This window comes from Eucyclogobius newberryi, unplaced genomic scaffold (genome assembly GCF_026437365.1).
Source record: "Eucyclogobius newberryi isolate DKJ021-1_F unplaced genomic scaffold, fEucNew1.0.hap1 SCAF_20, whole genome shotgun sequence".
Lineage (NCBI taxonomy): Eukaryota > Metazoa > Chordata > Actinopteri > Gobiiformes > Gobiidae > Eucyclogobius > Eucyclogobius newberryi.
In genome coordinates, this window is record NW_027315835.1 from 17,197,420 (window position 1) to 17,216,405 (window position 18,986).

Consider the following 18,986-nt stretch of genomic DNA (forward strand, 5'->3'; position numbering starts at 1 on the left):
TAAACAAAATACATTACAACACAAAATTCTGTCCAGCACAAGGGGCCATTGTGTCTCTGCATTATCTGTTGTCCTAGCACATAAGTTCATGCATATCACTGTCCCCTCTTCCCTCTCTTTCCTTACCCATAAAAAAAGAGAAATAAAACCTGATCCGACATATCTGTGGTGGGGACTCCTCTGCTTGGTGAGATAGTCTGACAGGCTGGATATGTCTGTGGTCTTTGACTGCGGCTCCTTTAATGTACTTTATGTATTTATTTATTTATTTTAAACATTTCTACACTTGCAATACATGTACCTGTATTTAAGAGATTAAAGTTAAGATATGTTTTACTATTTTCCTCACCACACGTTGTGTAGAAGGCTCCAAAATAATAACTTTTCTTCAATGTCATTCTTCCTCTGCTCTGGCCTTCTTCTTCAGCAGAAACCAGTTGAGCCGTCACTCATGCACCCCTCCTCCCCGCTCTGGATGTTCTTGTGTCCCGCTCTCTCACCTTCTCCCTTCGTCTTATTCCACTGACCATGCATGTTCCAAAAACAGCCTTCATTTTCATCCATGGTACAACCCTTGAGTCCCCCTTTCCCCCCTTTCCCCCCTCTCCCCCCGCCCTCTCCACCTCTCCAACACCCCTCACCACTATAGCGCGTAACCTCCTGTTTCCAAATCCAAGCCTGGTGCCCCCCTAGTTCCTGTCCAACTCCAACGTCTCACCTCCCCATTGCTCCACCTCAAGACCCCACCCTTGACCCCCCACTATGTGTCCCGTAGTGGAATTTGGAGGCGTGTGTCTGCAGGGTACCCACCAATCCCAGGCCCAATGCCAGTATAAAACCCTGACAGTGCATGTGCCTATTCGCTCTTTCTGTCAGACCAGCACTCCCCAAGTAGAGAGTGCCACACTTCCAGGTAAGGGTGGTGGACCAAAGGGTGAACATTGCAGAGAAACAACAGAGAAGTCAAAGAGCGCGGATAGGCACGGTTAGACGGCCCATCCCTACTCTATCCACCAAGGATGGAGAACTCACACGCCAAGTCGACGGCTGAATGCCTGACCTACTTTGGAGTGAATGAGGAGACTGGTCTCACTCCTGATCAGTTCAAGAAGAACCAGGAGAAGTATGGCTTCAATGGTAAGATCAATGGATAGTAACGTTTGTCTAAGCTAAGAGCTTAAGCCCTATGGAGTGGGTGAGGGGTGCAATTTTTCTGTGAGATTTATCACTTTGCAGTTGAAAAAAAAATAAAAAAAAATTGGTTTTGAACTAGAAGGCCAAGATAGTTTTTGTTGTCTTGCTTGGGAAACATCACTGGAGGTTTCTGAGATAAAGACTGGATTGTCATTCTGAATGCAATGCAATGCTTTTAAAAGAGGAGTTGCAACAGCTGGTAGAAATGCAGAGACATTGAGAAGCAGAGACTTTGAGGGCTTTGAAGAGCTATTTAAAGATTGCTAAAGGAAGATGGCTGGAGACCGAGAGAGACAGGTGATGGCTCAAGAAGCTTCCTGGGTGATATATGGGGCGGGCGCTAATAGAAGAGGTGTGTAATTTTAGGATGGGTTAAAGGGGAGGTCCAAAGCAGGTTTACTATTGAATGGTGTGCAATATGACTGCTAATCAATAACAATAGGAATGGCTTATCACGTCTTTGTAACATGGCTTCCAAGCAGCCTTTTGTTTACACAGATCTGTGCAGAATTGTCCCTCTAATGAGTTTTTATGAGAGTAAGACACTGGACATTTCTAATATGATTGTAGTGGGATGTAGGACACGCCATGAGACCAGAAACAATGCATTGTAAAACTAGACAAGTTACAAAAAGTACAGTTTAAGAAACATAAATAACAAAAATATTTCTTCTTTTTTTTTCATGCTTTGTTCTCCTTCGTGAACTCCAGAGCTGCCCGCTGAGGAGGGTGAGTATTTCACACACACGTTGTATATTCTCCAAATAAGCAGTTTTTATTTTTTTTTTTAACACATTTATTTAATTTTATTATTTTTTAACTGTGTTATTGTTTATTTAATCATGAGCCAAAATTCAAATAAACATGTGAAATAAAAAAAATGTCATCAAACATATTTCAAATTGAAAAAACAAATGGGGTTTAATGTAGCAGTCGTTGTCTGCTGTGCGTGTTTTAATGGTGATGTATTTGTGTTGTCACATTGAACAGGTAAGAGCATCTGGGACCTGATTGTGGAGCAGTTTGAGGATTTGCTCGTCAGAATCCTGCTGCTCGCTGCCTGCATCTCCTTTGTAAGTATTTTGATATTTCATCCTGCTGAAAGATTTGTTGGATAAAATTTGCAATTTGATTTTTTATGTAATTTTGAAAGAAGATAACTTTTTTTGCCTTCAACTTTTCCCTTTGCACCTCCTGTTAACACATTGTGACATCCACTTATTGAAATATGACTCTAATATCACTTCAGCCTGGTCACTTTGTTCAAACAACTTGTACTCCTCCACCCTCTAAGTATTGGAGAAGATGACAACTTGAGGGGAGAAAACAGATTGCCGGGGCTTGTAGGAGGTGTATTAATTCCAACAGGCAACTTTCACCCGTTTGGGCAGCTGTCACGATGGCCTTAGAAGGCAAATATTGAGGAGCAACTGAGAGACGGGGTCAGGAAGGCAGAGGGGTAAGGGTTTATTTTAAGAAAGGCCCAAGCTGAGGAGAGAAACTGAATCCTTTGGGAAAGGTCAGGCCTGAGAAGAAGAGTGGAAGGCTTCCACCTCAAGAGCAAGGAGTTATGAGAGCCTGAGATCAAATTAATAATCATGTAACCAGTATTTAGTCACTTACACATTCACTAAATCAGATTAGTTTTTGAATGTGTCAATGACAATGTTTTGCTCTCATGATTGCAGGTTCTGGCCTGGTTTGAGGAGGGTGAAGAGACCGTCACTGCCTTTGTTGAACCCCTTGTCATCCTTCTTATCCTCATTGCCAACGCAGTGGTTGGAGTGTGGCAGGTCAGTGAGTGAGCATTGCGAAACGGCAAATTGCAATTGCAACAGTGACACAAGTATAAGTTACAGTCATCAAAGTGATTGCTCAAGAAGACTCAAAATAGTGAGCTCTTACAACACAGTAAAATGTATTATAACCTTTAGAGCATAAACATAATTCTAACTCTAACAAAATCAATCATATGTGAACAGACCTACAAAAAATACATTAAAATACATAAGAATATATAACTCTTAGCTGCAGCTCCAGGCGTCAAAGCCCCACACCACCAGAGGGCGCGCCGAACCCAACACGAAGACTATTAGTTCTGTATGTGATATCTGAATAGTTAGTATTTGATAGTATTAAAGAGGTTACCACACAAGTAAATAGATTTATACCTGATACAAATCTTAAATGTTAAACACGTTTTAAATTGTTCTGTGACAACTGAAGTTAAAATTAATTAAAAATCATGAAATATATTTGATATACATACATAAAAATTGTAAATGTGTATTAATCATTCTTTTGGTTTTACTGTGTTCAGGAGCGTAATGCTGAGGACGCCATTGAGGCTCTTAAGGAATATGAGCCAGAGATGGGCAAAGTTTTTCGTTCTGACAGAAAGAGCGTGCAGAGGATCAAGGCCAGGGAGATTGTCCCTGGAGACATTGTGGAAGTGTCCGGTAAGAGGCCATATTGGTTTTATTTGGATGCTTTTAGAAGCAAAACAGGCCAAAGAGATACTTCTATAACAAGATAATTTGCACAAAATATATGATACAGTAGTAATTACTTTACTTTAAATTCAGTCAGCCTCATGGTGAAGCCTTGTGTCTTTTCAAGGCAGTGGGACTGAGGGAGGACAGAGTAGGGCTGCAGTGAAAACATGCTGACTGAAGAAAAACAGAATCAGGAGTATAAATACCCAGGCTCACAAACACCTGCTGCACCTCTTCTCCCCTACAACCAATACCACCACTGCCCACTTGTGTTAATTTGTCAGAGTACTCTTGTCCTCTCTGCACACCCCTCCCAAACCATTCAAGCTGAAATGTGTCACTACATTACACTGTATTATCCAAGTCATTGTCCAGTGATGACACTAATCATACAAGTGTGAAGACGCTTATAAGAAAACATGAGTTAAACTCTTATTATTTTCCACAGTTGGTGACAAAGTACCAGCTGACATCAGAATTGTCTCCATCAAGTCCACCACCCTGCGTGTTGATCAGTCCATTCTCACTGGTGAGCATTCAAGACAAATGTAGCGCTTGTTTTCGTTTTATTTTCTGTTGTCTCTTTTGACATTTGGCCATGTTTGCTCCCTCTGCTGCTCCCAGGTGAGTCTGTCAGTGTGATCAAGCACACCGACGCTGTCCCCGACCTCAGAGCTGTCAACCAGGACAAAAAGAACATGCTTTTCTCTGTGAGTACCATTTACCAACACATGTGTCTCCTCCAATCCAAACGTTTTTCACTTTTGCCCTGTGTTTTTCATAGGGTACCAACATCGCTGCTGGCAAAGCCATCGGTGTGGCCATTGCTACTGGTGTGTCCACAGAGATTGGTAAGATCCGTGATCAGATGGCTGCCACTGAACTCGACAAGACCCCTCTGCAGCAGAAGCTGGATGAGTTTGGTGAGCAGCTGTCCAAGGTTATCTCCCTGATCTGCGTGGCTGTGTGGGCCATCAACATCGGACACTTCAACGACCCCGTGCATGGCGGCTCCTGGATCCGTGGTGCTGTCTACTACTTCAAAATTGCTGTTGCTCTGGCTGTGGCTGCCATCCCTGAAGGTGAGCTGGAAGCACTTGTACAACTTTATTTGTGTGCACTGCCTTTTATCCCATGCACATCATCCTCACCGCTGTCCCGTAGGTCTGCCTGCTGTCATCACTACCTGCCTGGCTCTTGGTACCCGCCGTATGGCCAAGAAGAATGCCATTGTCAGAAGCCTGCCCTCTGTGGAGACCCTGGGCTGCACCTCTGTCATCTGCTCTGACAAGACCGGCACCCTCACCACCAACCAGATGTGTGTGACCAAGATGTTCATCGTCAAGACTGTGGAAGGAGACCATGTTGACCTTGATGCCTTTGACATCTCTGGCTCTAAATATACTCCTGAGGGCGAAGTGTAAGTTGAATTTTCATATATTTTAGTATGTAGGAACAATTTCACATGTTCACCAACTACAGAAAAATATATTAATTGGCTAATCTTTACAGTTCCCAGGGTGGTGCCAAGACCAACTGCAGCACTTATGATGGACTTGTGGAGTTATCTACCATCTGTGCTCTGTGCAACGATTCCTCTCTGGACTATAACGAAGTAAAATAGTCATTGTCAATACATCAAATGTTTTTGTGTCAAAACTGGACTTAGGTCAAAACTATTTTATTATTATATTTTCTAGACCAAGAAGATCTTTGAGAAGGTTGGTGAGGCCACTGAGACCGCTCTGTGCTGCCTGGTTGAAAAGATGAACGTCTTCAACAGCAATGTCAAGAGCCTGTCCAAAATTGAGAGAGCCAATGCTTGCTGCACTGTAGGTGACATGTTTCATTAACAAAACATATTTACTCTTTATTCATCAACCACTTAACCCGGTTCCGTCCACATTATAAACAGGTTGTCAAGCAGCTCATGAAGAAAAACTTCACCCTTGAGTTCTCCCGTGACAGGAAATCCATGTCAGTGTACTGCACACCAGCTAAGGGAGATGGTGGCGCCAAGATGTTTGTGAAGGTAAATACTTCTGCATTTGTCATTTTAATTTAGAGGATCTGCATGTAGCCTGAGTTCTTACTGTTTTAAAAGAGGTACTACAAACACGACTGAAACAGGGTTCCCAGTTTCTCCTTCTCACTTTATGTGTCCAGCTCATAACCTCCAGAATTCCAAGCTCACTGAGCTGCAGAGGCTACTCTAGCACAGGTGCTGGGCTTTAGTTACCATTCAGATCAGAGAGAGGCAGCAGTAGTTTATTTTATGAACTGGAAACCCAAATGGAAACTCATTTTGCTTTCTGGTTGAGAAACTGATTGAGATTGAACCAAAATCCCAAATTGTAACAAAACAACTTGGCCAACATGTCCAATGTTTTTGTAATTAACAACTGTTAATTTGTTAAACTATTAATGTTAATTTATTCATAACAGCAAAATCAAAATATTTGACATAAAGCTGTGCAAAAGTGACCTCTTCTTCTACGCTTTAGGGTGCCCCTGAGGGAGTGATTGAAAGGTGCACATATGTGCGTGTTGGCACCACCCGTGTTCCTCTGACCAATGTCATCAAGGATAAGATCATGTCTGTCATCAAAGACTGGGGTACTGGACGCGACACTCTGCGTTGCTTGGCTCTGGCCACCCATGACTCCCCCATGAAGCCTGAGGAGATGAAACTGGAAGACTCCACCAAGTTTGCAGACTATGAGGTGAGACCTTCAGAACTATATCAACGGCCTGTTTTGTAAACAGTCCAGATTAAATTAGTATTCTTTGTCTCCTTAGACCGATTTGACCTTCGTTGGCTGCGTCGGTATGCTGGATCCCCCTCGTAAGGAGGTTGTTGGCTCTATTCAACTGTGCAGAGATGCCGGCATCCGTGTCATTATGATCACTGGTTAGTGTCCTTATGTTGAAAAAGTCTGCAGTTTCGACAGATTACGTAACTGACTCTGCTTCATGCAGGTGACAACAAGGGAACTGCTATTGCTATCTGCCGTCGTATTGGCATCTTCGCTGAGGATGAGGATGTTGAGGGAAAGGCCTACACTGGACGTGAGTTTGATGATCTGGACCTCCATGACCAGGCTCAGGCTGTCCGCAGAGCCAGCTGCTTTGCCCGTGTCGAGCCTGCCCACAAGTCCAAGATTGTTGAGTTCCTGCAAGGTTTTGATGACATTACTGCCATGGTAAGACTGTCTCAAATGTGGGAAGTGACCTGGAGCATATAGTTGTTGACAGAAAATATTTTGCCTTCTGCCCAGACTGGTGATGGTGTGAACGATGCCCCAGCCCTGAAAAAGGCTGAGATTGGCATCGCCATGGGCTCTGGCACTGCCGTTGCCAAGTCTGCCTCTGAGATGGTCCTGGCTGACGACAACTTCTCTTCCATTGTGGCTGCTGTTGAGGAGGGTAGAGCCATTTACAACAACATGAAGCAGTTCATCCGCTACCTCATTTCCTCCAATGTTGGTGAGGTTGTCTGGTGAGTGAACTCAGATCTGTAAAGCCTATAATCTATTGGGTTTTAGTCTTTCAACCAAAATCATGTTTCTTTCTCAGTATCTTCCTGACCGCTGCCCTGGGTCTGCCTGAGGCTCTGATTCCCGTGCAGCTTCTGTGGGTGAACCTGGTCACTGACGGTCTGCCCGCCACCGCCTTGGGCTTCAACCCTCCTGATCTGGACATCATGGGCAAGCCCCCACGCTCCCCAAAAGAGCCCTTGATCTCTGGCTGGCTCTTCTTCAGATACATGGCTATTGGTGGTAAGTAAAAGTGTGCTTTTTTATTACTGTACTTGTGAAATTATTTGCATTCATGTTTTTATGTGGTTTCCAACAGGTTATGTCGGTGCCGCAACTGTTGGTGGTGCTGCCTGGTGGTTCATGTATGACACAACTGGCCCCGGGGTCACCTACTACCAGCTGGTATGTAGATATTCTCAGATATGGTCATTCTCATATAATTAAAATCACACCAGTAATTAGTTCTTCCATTTCCCTTCCCCAGTCTCACTTCATGCAGTGCCACGATGAGAACGAGGATTTCGCTGGTCTGGAATGTTCGATCTTTGAGGCTTCTCCTCCCATGACCATGGCCCTGTCTGTGCTGGTCACCATTGAGATGTGCAACGCCCTCAACAGGTGTGTCTGAGATGAATTTTACTATTTTTTTTTATCTGTGCAGCTTTACACACATATACAGAAAAAACAACTACAGCATGGAAATAACTCACTCCTTTGTACCTTTTTCCAGCTTGTCTGAGAACCAGTCTCTTGTGCGTATGCCCCCATGGAGCAACTTCTGGCTGCTCTCTGCCATGACCCTGTCCATGTCCCTCCACTTCATGATCATCTATGTTGACCCTCTGCCCGTAAGTGTCCATCAGTCGTCTCCCTGATTGGACTAATTCTCCTCATTACTGCACATCTGCACTGACCGCTCACCCGTTTATCCCACAGATGATCTTCAAGCTGACCCATCTGTCAGTGGAACAGTGGTTGATGGTCCTGAAGCTTTCCTTCCCCGTCATCTTAATTGATGAGGTGCTGAAGTTCGTCGCCCGTAACTACGTGGAGTGTAAGTATTCACAATTGGGCACAACAGATCGACACATCCTTTCTAATTTTCCCTTTTCTAATTCATCACTTTACTATTCATTTCATAACATGATTCATTTTGTATTAATATGATCATTCTGACCAATTCTCATGTCTTTCACTTCTATCATTTTTCATTCATTCACTAACTCTCTTACCTGACTCTTTTCATATTCCAGACTAAATCAGTCACTGCTCCACCTTTAGCCTGTAACCAAAGAAAGGTATCCAAATGCTACCAGATGTCATTTGTTGCTATATAATCCTTGATTCATTGATCTCCTACTAACATTCATTTGTGTCAAAATTATTATTTAAATAAGTGGATGTGGTGGGAGATCCCTGTATCTTGTTGCTATGTGTCTCGTAGTATTATTTTTACAATCATGTCTGTGTTATGCCTCAGAAAGTGTCAGTCACTTTATGAGATGCTGTGGCCATTATGGAAAATGCATTTTGTCATTTTGTTTAGCAATATAAATCATGTGTTCAAGTGTAGTTTATTTGGTTTATGCAGGGTTTATTTGTCATGGCCCTTTTTGACACTTCAAATGAAATGAATCAAAATAGAATGTCTCTGTGTGCCAGTAATACTGTAGATTTTAGTATTATAATGCTTCAATCATACTATATATAGTGTATGCTTTCAGGTGCCTTGTGTTTTCATCTTCTAACATCCCTTTTCTCAATAGGTACAGAAAAATAAGGATCTTAACGGTTGGAGAAGACAGACACAAGAGAAGAGATCAGATCTGAAGTCTGAAGCTTAAGTGAGCCAACCATTGAGAAGATATGGGAGAAATAACTTAAAAAAGAACTAAAAAACATGTTAAAAACATCTGTGTAAGGAAAAAGAGGAAGAATGTTAATTATCAAAATATTTAAGAATTTATTCTGAGAAATAAACTATGTATTAAAGGTGATTTTTTTGTTAAACTTGGATACTCTCACCTGTTGTGTTATTGTGTCCTATGTCATTTTCATATGATTGACTTTCCAGCTCATTACTTTGACATTAGTCTGTGTAGCTCTTGCTTTTGCTGGGCACTGCAGAGCGTGGTGTAGCAGATTTATTTCATATGGGCTAAAAAGGCTCAAGCTTTTAGCTGCCAGTGCTCCCTATAGGCTCCATTCAGTCAGTGGACTTTATCAAGACACAAACGGACACTCAGTCACAACACTTATGGTCTTATATATTGTTTACGTGATCTACTGCAATAAATTGATTATTACAAATTTATTCACTTGTGTAAAAATCTTTATTATGCAGGTTTATTGTATTGTTCAACATCTTATAGAAAAAAGTAAAGATCTTATTATACCGAGATTATATTATTCAACACTTTATAAAAAAAAAAAAAGTTGAACATTTTATTGTACAGTCATTATATTAACACCCAATTCTAGAAAACAGTCAGATCTAAGTTTTAAAATGTGGGTCAGCCAAAGATTGGTTGTCCCAGTTCATCTCCCTTTGGTGTTCAAAGCTGAATCTACCCTTTATTTATTTCTGTTAAATGTGATCCCGGAATGGTATATTCACATCCTTCATTTTCTCTTTATAATCTTCATCAAATATATTTGATTGTTCAGGAGTAAAGTGGTTTCTCCAGTCGCCAACTTCACCTGTAAAGAAACACATCAGTTACATGTGCATTCCAGTCTTTTTTCAGACGAGGGACACGCACCTCCGAATGAGAGATTATACCGACTTCAAGACATAATGTAAACTTAAATTGATCTGACCTTTTCTCATGAACGGGGAGACTTCATGGTTAAACACAGGAGCTGGGACACAGGAGTAGTTAGTCATGGGATTTTCTTTCATGTTTTTAAATGATGTAAGCTCCACAATCCGACTGATAACTTCATCAGAGACAGACAAGTCCAGATATCTCATGATTCGCTCCACTTCCCGTCTGGGGTTCTGGGCACAAAGACACGTGAAATAAATGCATTTCAAAGCAACGAGTACTTGGTCATGCATGTTTTACATCCTCACCTCCTTCATGTCCTCATAAAATAGGTACAAGATGTTCATCTTTTCTCTCTCTGCCCAGTAACCTTTCACATGATCATACCAGGAGCCCCATCCTGCTGTTAAAATGTAAAGAGATTTTTTTTGTTTTAATGCGAAAGCTGTTAACTTGAAGAAAATCTATATGCAATAGGAACAAAAATATACAACTATATCTGAAATTCATAAACAAACTGAATAATACCAATAAATGCTTGTGCATAAGATAATAGATTAACAACTTTAATTAATTGAATTAAATCACATGTAAAACAAACAATCAAACGTTTAAATACAATATATCAAACATGTCCACCCAAGTAGCCAAAATGTACATGCACTCTATGGTTTTTGTTACCACCTGACTCCCTGCCTGACAAGCCTGACATACTACACTCGCACCTCTACAGTTACTATAAAACCCGACACTTAAAGTTCTAGACAAGAGACCACGCCGCTTCCATCATTGTAGCATCTTGTCTAATCACAATACATTAAGCTGGTAGAATCTGATCCGATACACAGACATCACAGAACTCCCCCACTCCTCAGTGACTTTGCCAGTCTAAGCGTTGCCAGCACCAGTTGCGTCACTAGAGGGACATCTTGAGGGCCTCAGCCTTTTCCATCAGAGCTCCAAAAGAATGGAACAGCATCTCAACAACAATCAGGGAATGCTCATTATACAGTTTATTTCGGTCTGAACTAGAATGTTGGCTCCTAACAAGTCAGACTTGACAAGTCAGACTTGTCAGGACTAAATTCCTGCTGCTGCCATCTTCTGGTAACACCCTGCATGTGCCTCTCTGTACTGCTGCCTTTGCAGGTTTGTAGATCACACCATCAACATGACACTTCACTTCACCCTGCAGCATCTGGACTCCACGGGAACCTATGCCAGGATCCTGTTTGTGGACTTCATCTCTGCATTCAACACCACCCTCCCCGCTCTGCTCCAGGACAAGCTCTCCCAGCTCAACGTGCCTGACTCCACCTGCAGGTGCACCCTGACGGCTTGGAGACAGTGCAGGTTGTTGGGGAAGTATGTGGACACATCAGCACAGGACCCCCACAAGGCTCTGCTCTTCTCCCTGTACACAAACTGCAACACCTCGGGCCACAAATCTGTAAAACTGATCAAGTGGATACCACCACCCTCATCGGGTTCATCTCGGACGGGGATGAGTCTGCCTACAGGAGGGAGATGGACCGGCTGGTGTCATGATGCAGTGGTAACAACCTGGAACATTAACGCCCAGAAGGCAGTGGAGATGATCGTGCACGTCAAGAGAGTCACAGCCTCCAAGCCCCCCCTCACTATCACAGACATCACCATTGTGGATTCCTTCCGCTTTCTTGGCACCACCATCACCCAGGACCTCAAGTGGGAGCCCACCATCAGCTCCCTCATCAGCTGAGGAAAGCCAAGCTGCCAGCGGAGATGATGGTGCAGTTCTACAGGGCCATCAGTGAGTACATCCTCACATCCTCCATCACCGTGTGGTACGTTGGAGCCACAGCCAGGGACAAACAGAGATTACAGCGCATGGTGCGCTCTGCTGAGAAGGTGATCGGTTGCAGACTTCCATCTCTGCAGGACGTGTACGTCTCCAGGGCTCTGGGACGAACAGGTTGGATCACAGCCTGATCCAACCTGTTCGTCCTGGACACGACATTTTGAGCCACTCACCTCTGTCGTTGGACTCATGAACACTTCCTGACACCTTTAACAATTATATAAATCAACATTGATTGCACTGTGGATATGATCAAACTGTTATTTTATTACCAAAATCCTTAATTTTGTGCATGCCTTTTTTATTTATGTAGCTAAAACAAACGAAAAATGAAAAAACAAAACAAGAAATGAATAAATAAATGAAATAATAATAAGTTGCACATTACCTCCAGAGCAAATTCTTAGTTTTGTTCACTGACAATGGCAATAAACTTTTCAGATTTTTTTCAACCCGAATGGTAATTTTGAAAAGTGTGTAAAACAACCCGTAGGAATGTGTGCTAATCTGCTTACTGTTTCCTCTCATGAACTTGTGGATATAGTCGTCCCATGGGCCCGGCTCTGGCTGGGTTTGGTTCATCCGGTCAAAGTGAAAGTAGCTCACCAGGTTGTCCTTGGCGTTGCGTGCCACATATATTGTCTGCACATAATATAACAAGATTTATAACAACAATGACACGGGTCACCAGGGCACCGCAGGATACCATAGGAGAGGCACAGCAGTAACTTTATGCAGGCAATAAACTGAAGTCAACTGAGATATGAAAACTCACTTTGCACTTGTTTTCCCAGAAACCTGGAGGCACCAACTGAAAGGGGAGGTGTGTCTTTATCATTCTGGGGGGCTCCATGTTTTTCAGTAAATCAAGACCTGAAAACACACACACACACGCGCACGCACACACACACACACACATCACGTTAACATCTGATGTGAGTAATTTGGTAATTTGATAACTGTGCCAATTTTGACAAGGAAAATGTATTTATTTTTTAAAACTGATAACATACAACATTTAAGAAATGTTTTAAGGCAAGGCAAGGCAAGTTTATTTGTAGAGCACATTTCATACACAAGGCAATTCAAAGTGCATCACACAACAGGAAAAATGCATTAAAATCACAAAGAAATTACAGAAACAGAAATACAATAAAATTAAATAATTAAAAACAATTTAAATCATAAAAGAGAAGAGTGCAAAGTCATTTGGAAATTAATTTCAGCTACTTATTTATCTTAGGCATGTAAAAAGTAAAAAGGCTGTCATTTTTTCCGAATTTGTTGTCAAAGTTGCAATTTTTTTTGCATTTTAGACAGGTGGAATTTCAGTTGCACTCCAGCAAATTTGGTCGTTTTCCAGGTCAGGGTGTAATCGGATATTTTAAGCTTTGTATTAGTTTGTAAGCATTTTTTCAGGACTTTTAAGGTTTGTATTATTTTCAGCACTTTTAGAATTCTTGTTTTTCTAGTACTTGTAATTTAGTTCTACATTGAAGTACTACATTATGGAACTTCTTGTACTTTTAGAATTCTAGTAATCCAAGTACTTGCAGTCTATTCAGTATTTTTAGTACTATGTTAGTACTATGTAATACCTTGTAGCACTTTTGGAATTCTAGTAATTGTAAGCTTCTGTAAGTTTTCTTTCTCAGGTTTGTTGTTTTGTAGCTTTGTTTTGTGCTTGTGACCTTCCGCAGTCACTCTCAATAGCTTGTTCCCATTGCAAAGTTTCTAGTTATTTTAGTCATCTGATTTTTACTGGTCATGTAAATGTATCCACAAGTTGATTACATTTTAAGAGGTGTAAAAACAACATTTACAATATACATTTGTGAGTTTTTGCATTTCTATCGCGGACTTGCCTGAAGGGATGGGTTTTGGGGAGCAGATCTCGAGAAAGGGGCTGCGGACTGGTGTGGGGGCTCGCTTACATGCCTCAGCATCTCCGTTATGTTGAAGCAGATCCACTATTTCCTGAGTCCATGTTGTTCCTGTTATACAAACAAACAAACAAACAAACAAACAAACAAACAAACAAACCAGTCAATAACTTGTTATGTAAAGATACTTTTCTGCTTCTCGACATCAAACCAGGGCAAATATTTTGCAGTCTTACCCGGCGCATAATATGGGCTCTTATTTATTATTCAGACAAAGTTAAATATACCTTTAACACAAACCACATTGCATTTATTGGGTGTGCTTAGCAACGTCTGATGTCTTCTTTTGATTTCTTCTATAAATGTTAACTGAAAAACAAGTTGAAAGCTTAATGCATAAGAGAATCAAACAGTTACCTGCTTTTGGATATGTAGCGATTAGGAGATCTGAAGGGTGTGGATTGAAAGCCCAGATGTTTTCAAAGTTGTCGGCAATGAGGGACATTAATGGTACATTTCTCACAGAAATCAAAGGGAAGCGATGAAGCTGCTTCTCTGCTTTCTTAATGGCAGTGTAGTAGTCCATTGCTTTCTCATCTGACATGACAGGAATCTGCTAAATACACAAATCCAACTAAGTTGCTCAAGAGATCCCTCAGCTGAGTGTCAATGCTGTGAAAGACAGAGCTTGGCTTTTGTGGCGGAAGTCTCCTCCCCCTGCTTTTCTAGATCCAATGAGAGGTAAGAGCATTTTAGCCGCGCCCCCATGCTCTGCCATAACCTATGGACGTATGCTCTTATGTGGCTGTTGAGTGTGTGAAAGTGATTCACAGAAACAGAGAACAATTTAAAAAACACAAAGAGAAAACATTAATCTACCAGATTTAAAACAATCAAACCAATCAAATCGAAAGCAAAACACATAAAATAGGATAAATAAGAGACACAAGACAACAGAACTATACTTTTATTCTCTGGCCTTTATCACAGTTTAAGACTAGGTTTAAAACACTCCATGATGGGGGGGATCAGAGTTGGAGCTTGGGGAGCTCTGCTATATGCCTCTATGTTCTCTGTCTTTATCTAAAAATGCTTTCTTTCTTCTTTCGAAAAGGTTTAATCTCAACCCAAGACAGCGGCAAAAGCTGAAATTTAGTGCTTTATTTCAAGTTCAAGTTATTGAGACAAGAAAATCTTGACCTTCCTTACAGTAAAAGTCCTATATTATAATTCGACCCGATTCGACCCGCAGTAGCTTCTTCAGGGCTAAGAGGAAAATTTATACCAGCGGTGGAATTTAAAGACCCTGGGAGTCATGTGCCTTTCGCCACATGACTTGCTCATTAAGACCAGAGCAGTTAATAGACTGTGAATATTGTTGTTTTTACATCGGTCGTACCAAAAGGAAACTTAAGGAACGTTTTACAGAACACAAATACGCCGTCAAAACACAAAATATGGATTATCCTATTGCAAAACACTTTGACAATGCTGGACACACAACCTCAAAATCGTGGTCATTGAGTCAATCCCGATGGACTCATGGGGTGGGGACAAACTCAAAACGTATAAGCTACTGGATAGATACTCGCTATGAAATTCCCAGGTCTCAATGAGGAAGTCGACTTCTCCTGCGCACTGTTCTTTTAAGATTACAAATCACTTTTTCCTGTCTCAATGTCATTCTGCCTTGGTCCGTTAGAGCAACTGTCGACTATCTACATCTTCATTCTTATAAAGGGATTCTCAGATGCGCTCGCCTATCTATTTTTAGTTGTTTGTTTTGTTCAAATATTGTTTACTATGAGAAAGTGTAGGCAATTTCTTCATTTTCAGCCCATCAAAATGACAGAAAGTTCTAGAGACAGTGCCTCTATTCAGTAATTCAGACAATGCAGTCTAGATGAGATGTTAAAATTATTAAAAATATCTAATTATTTGTCAGTTTGAATGAGAGCAATACTGTACTGGTGTGACCAAGAATGTGAAGCTCAAAGGAAAAACATTGAGTGTAAAGTGGTGCTAGTTCCTGTACAGGCCAGGCAGTATCATCAGGCAGTAACTTATGACTTGATCTTTTACGGAGTCCTTTGACTCAAACAGGACTTTTATTGGTAGGCTACTTACAAATGAGGAATTATTAAACCATAAAATTAATCAAAGCAATGTTAACCATTATAACCCTCTGATTAAATGTTTTATTGAGGCATACTTTCAATGGGAATCATGTCTAAACGATATAAATGCATTCATTATCTGGACAGTCACACTACCAAGTAAATAAAACATGAGTGAGAAAGAGAAAGTCATTTTGTTTGACAAATGGGAGAAGAGGAATTCCAGAAGATTATGGACACACATATATACACTTCTCAATGGGGGACCACAAAATCACATGTTTGGAAAGAATTCTGGAAAAACATATCACTGTATCATAAACTGTAACACCAAGTTACACCAAGTGCTCACTATTCAAAGGGAAATCATTATGTGTTTTCAGAGTGCCTAATTTTTGATTAAAAAGAGATTAAAAAGCACGACACTACATTACACACTATAATGTAATGCAACTCAGTGTGAAAGTATTCCAAGTATTCAGAATACAGTACTCTGATTAGACCAAGAAACAGAATTCGTTATAAAATACATTTGAATGCAGGTATTCAGTGTTCTACAACAAAATACATTTTCAAAGTATGTTTCCCCAACAATGAAAATGGATGACACAAACTGACCCAGCAATTGAACTCTGGACACAACTTATAAATGACATGAGTAAAATGGAAAAAAATACCTTCAAACTCAATTTGAAAATGGACTTATTTGACTGACAATATATGCCATGATTTTTTTTCTTCTCTTTTTTAATATCTTGTGCTAACAGTATCCGGTTTGTTCTCTGTGTCATGTTCTGTGTTTTATACATTTAAAAATAAAACAAATATAAATAATAAAAGGCTTTTCTTACATACATACATTGTTGAGTAAAAGTCAATTATAGATTTAAAAAATGAAAAGTGCAAAAGAAGTTACTCCAACCAAATAGATTTTGGATTTCTTGTGATATATTCCACTCTTTTCAAATGTCACCAATGTCGGTGACAGTTCTGCAGTAGTTAAGCAGCAGAAACACGCCAACGCGGTAACATCTCGCAATTGATTGTTTTTAAAAAGAACCAAAGTGTGTGGTTGCTGAAAACAGTGTCCACTTGTGTGTAATCTTATCTCAGTACAAAAGCTGTTCTGTGAAGGCCACAGAAGTTTGTTAAGAGAAGGGGAGAAAACAGCATCATCAAGTCCAAGGAACACAGCAGGTCAGGGATAACGTTGTGGAGACCTCTTTTCTGGAAATGAATGAACACTTTACCAAATGTGGTTTATGAAGATTTATTGATCAAATTATTAAACAGATACATATCAAATATGCAAATGAGTCAACAACAGATGGAGCCACTAGATATGATTGTTCTATCTAGTTCTGTTAGTTAATGTTGATTAAAAAATGAAATTATCAGCCAGATTGTGAAATATTGTCATACGACCATATGCAGGAGCTCTGGTCCAGAGGAGATGGCTCGGTATGTCCATGGGCCTGTGTCGGTCACACTGGGCAGGGCACAGCCACTCTGGAGCCCTCGCTTTGATAGTATCAGAAGAAGCACTGGTTCAGATCTCTTGGCTTTGTTTTCCTTGGCTCTGAGGCGTTCCCAGATAACAAAAAGGACATTGCACTGATTCACTGATGAGGCTGGTTTGGAGAGATTGTCCTGGAGCCAGGTTTTGTTGTAGACTTGGAAAAGTAGCAAAAATCCTTTGCTCGAGTTTGCATGTTGCAGTTTAAAGCAAAATCACATCCAAAGACAGACACAGAATTCTTATGAGAGAGAATAAATTAGGTTCCCCGGGCATGTCTCTTTCTCTCCTCAATATACTTCCTCCTTGAAGACCTCTAAGGGAAGAGAGTTTGGTCTTCCCTCTCGCTCTCTGACTGACCCCTGTGGAGGTTGGTTTCAATGTTCAACCAATCAGCGCACATGCTGAGACAGAGCTGATCAGAGAAGAAGACCTGGAATATATCTGATGTAGCCATTTCGGACATTAGGCAACATAGTTACAAAGGAGTTATGAACACGCAGAACACATTACCATTATGTACAGTAAATTAATCTTGTGGACAAAGTCTGCATTCAGATGATTTTTTACTTAAAACCGCAATGTTTTTAACGCTTTAGCTTTTGTCTTGGGAGAGAAAATGGCTCTGTGAGTTCTAGTTTTACTGTAATCCAATACCAGTCATTTGATGGGAAATGTTTTTCCAACGTTCAAAGCATTCATAAATATGCAGGTGAGTTTGTACCATAGTAACCTTATGCATTCCTGTCACCATGGCAACATTCAGAGGCCATCCGCAGGTCACTACTATTACCTACTAAACTGTTACCTAGCAACCATACTGAAAACAAGGGCCAACATCCATATAAATGACAATAGTTATGATTTGATAAACAATAGCACCTTTATTTCGTTGAATGAGCATTTTTTAAACAGTCAGAAAAATATGTCAGTTATGTGTAAATGTTTTTGATGGCACGTCGCCATCAAAAAACATAGAGGCATAGAGGGATTCTGTATTAGAATTCTGCTCTACTTCGAGTCATTTTAAAATTCAAATGAAAATTTGTTCACAAACTGCAACTTACCAGAAGTAAAACTGTCATATCCTTCTGTCTTCACTTCATTTTTAACACCACCATGGAGTCATGCCACTTTCCACGTCCCCAGTTGTCACCACCATCACCCAGGATCTTAAGTGGGATCCCACCATTAGCTCCCTCATCAGGAAGGCCCAGCAGAGGATGTACTTCCTGCGGCAGCTGATGATAGTACTGTTCTACTCAGCCATCAGTGAGTCCATCCTCACCTCCTCCATCACCGTGTGGTACACTGGAGCCACAGCCAGGGACAAACAAAGACTATAGCGCACTGTGCGCTCTGCTGAGAAGGTGATTGGTTGCAGACTTCCATCTCTGCTGGACCTGTACGTCTCCAGGGCTCTGGGATGTGCAGGTCGGATCACAGCCTGGACATGGTCTACCTCAGCCACTCCCCTCAGTTTCTTTTTCTCTGTCATTGGATTCATGAAGACATAACAGACGGCCACTTTAACTATTATTCAAACTAATAACCACTCATTGCACTGCTAATTTGTTTCACTATTGACAACTGTAAATTGTGTATATATTCAAACCAAGTCCACTTTATTTTAT

The 18,986-nt window shown here is 41.0% G+C and overlaps 2 protein-coding genes across 3 annotated transcripts; one reads left to right on the forward strand and one right to left on the reverse strand.

Moving 5' to 3' along the window:
• Positions 1-845: 845 nt before the first annotated feature.
• atp2a1l (ATPase sarcoplasmic/endoplasmic reticulum Ca2+ transporting 1, like) lies at positions 846-9,242 on the forward strand. Of its 2 annotated transcripts, XM_072456596.1 has the most exons (23): positions 846-1,137; positions 1,906-1,923; positions 2,185-2,267; positions 2,883-2,987; positions 3,515-3,653; positions 4,138-4,218; positions 4,314-4,399; positions 4,474-4,771; positions 4,854-5,109; positions 5,202-5,304; positions 5,390-5,521; positions 5,605-5,721; positions 6,194-6,412; positions 6,489-6,600; positions 6,669-6,892; positions 6,968-7,188; positions 7,266-7,468; positions 7,545-7,630; positions 7,713-7,846; positions 7,959-8,076; positions 8,165-8,282; positions 8,482-8,526; positions 8,995-9,138. In XM_072456596.1, the coding sequence occupies exons 1-22, from the start codon at positions 1,020-1,022 to the stop codon at positions 8,484-8,486; spliced, it is 2,976 nt and encodes a 991-aa protein (XP_072312697.1). In that variant the 5' UTR covers positions 846-1,019; the 3' UTR covers positions 8,487-8,526; positions 8,995-9,138. The 2 variants fall into 2 exon arrangements, with proteins under 2 accessions (XP_072312697.1, XP_072312696.1); XM_072456595.1 differs by lacking the exon at positions 8,482-8,526 and having other exon boundaries at positions 8,995-9,242.
• On the reverse strand, positions 9,009-14,397 carry sult1st6 (sulfotransferase family 1, cytosolic sulfotransferase 6). Its single transcript, XM_072456604.1, has 7 exons — positions 14,137-14,397; positions 13,702-13,830; positions 12,612-12,709; positions 12,352-12,478; positions 10,305-10,399; positions 10,049-10,229; positions 9,009-9,928 (listed from the first exon to the last, which is right to left on the reverse strand). The coding sequence occupies exons 1-7, from the start codon at positions 14,321-14,323 to the stop codon at positions 9,816-9,818; spliced, it is 930 nt and encodes a 309-aa protein (XP_072312705.1). The 5' UTR covers positions 14,324-14,397; the 3' UTR covers positions 9,009-9,815.
• Positions 14,398-18,986: the final 4,589 nt, after the last annotated feature.

Coding starts and splice junctions, on each gene's coding strand:
- sult1st6 (XM_072456604.1), bottom strand. CDS start 14,323: ATGTCAGATGAGAAAGCAATGGACTACTACACTGCCATTAAGAAAGCA. Junction 12,479..12,611: donor TCTGGGAAAACAAGTGCAAA/GTGAGTTTTCAT, acceptor TATTATGTGCAG/ACAATATATGTGGCACGCAA. Junction 10,230..10,304: donor TTTATGAGGACATGAAGGAG/GTGAGGATGTAA, acceptor CTTTGTGCCCAG/AACCCCAGACGGGAAGTGGA.
- atp2a1l (XM_072456595.1), top strand. CDS start 1,020: ATGGAGAACTCACACGCCAAGTCGACGGCTGAATGCCTGACCTACTTT. Junction 3,654..4,137: donor AGACATTGTGGAAGTGTCCG/GTAAGAGGCCAT, acceptor TATTTTCCACAG/TTGGTGACAAAGTACCAGCT. Junction 8,077..8,164: donor TCTATGTTGACCCTCTGCCC/GTAAGTGTCCAT, acceptor TTTATCCCACAG/ATGATCTTCAAGCTGACCCA.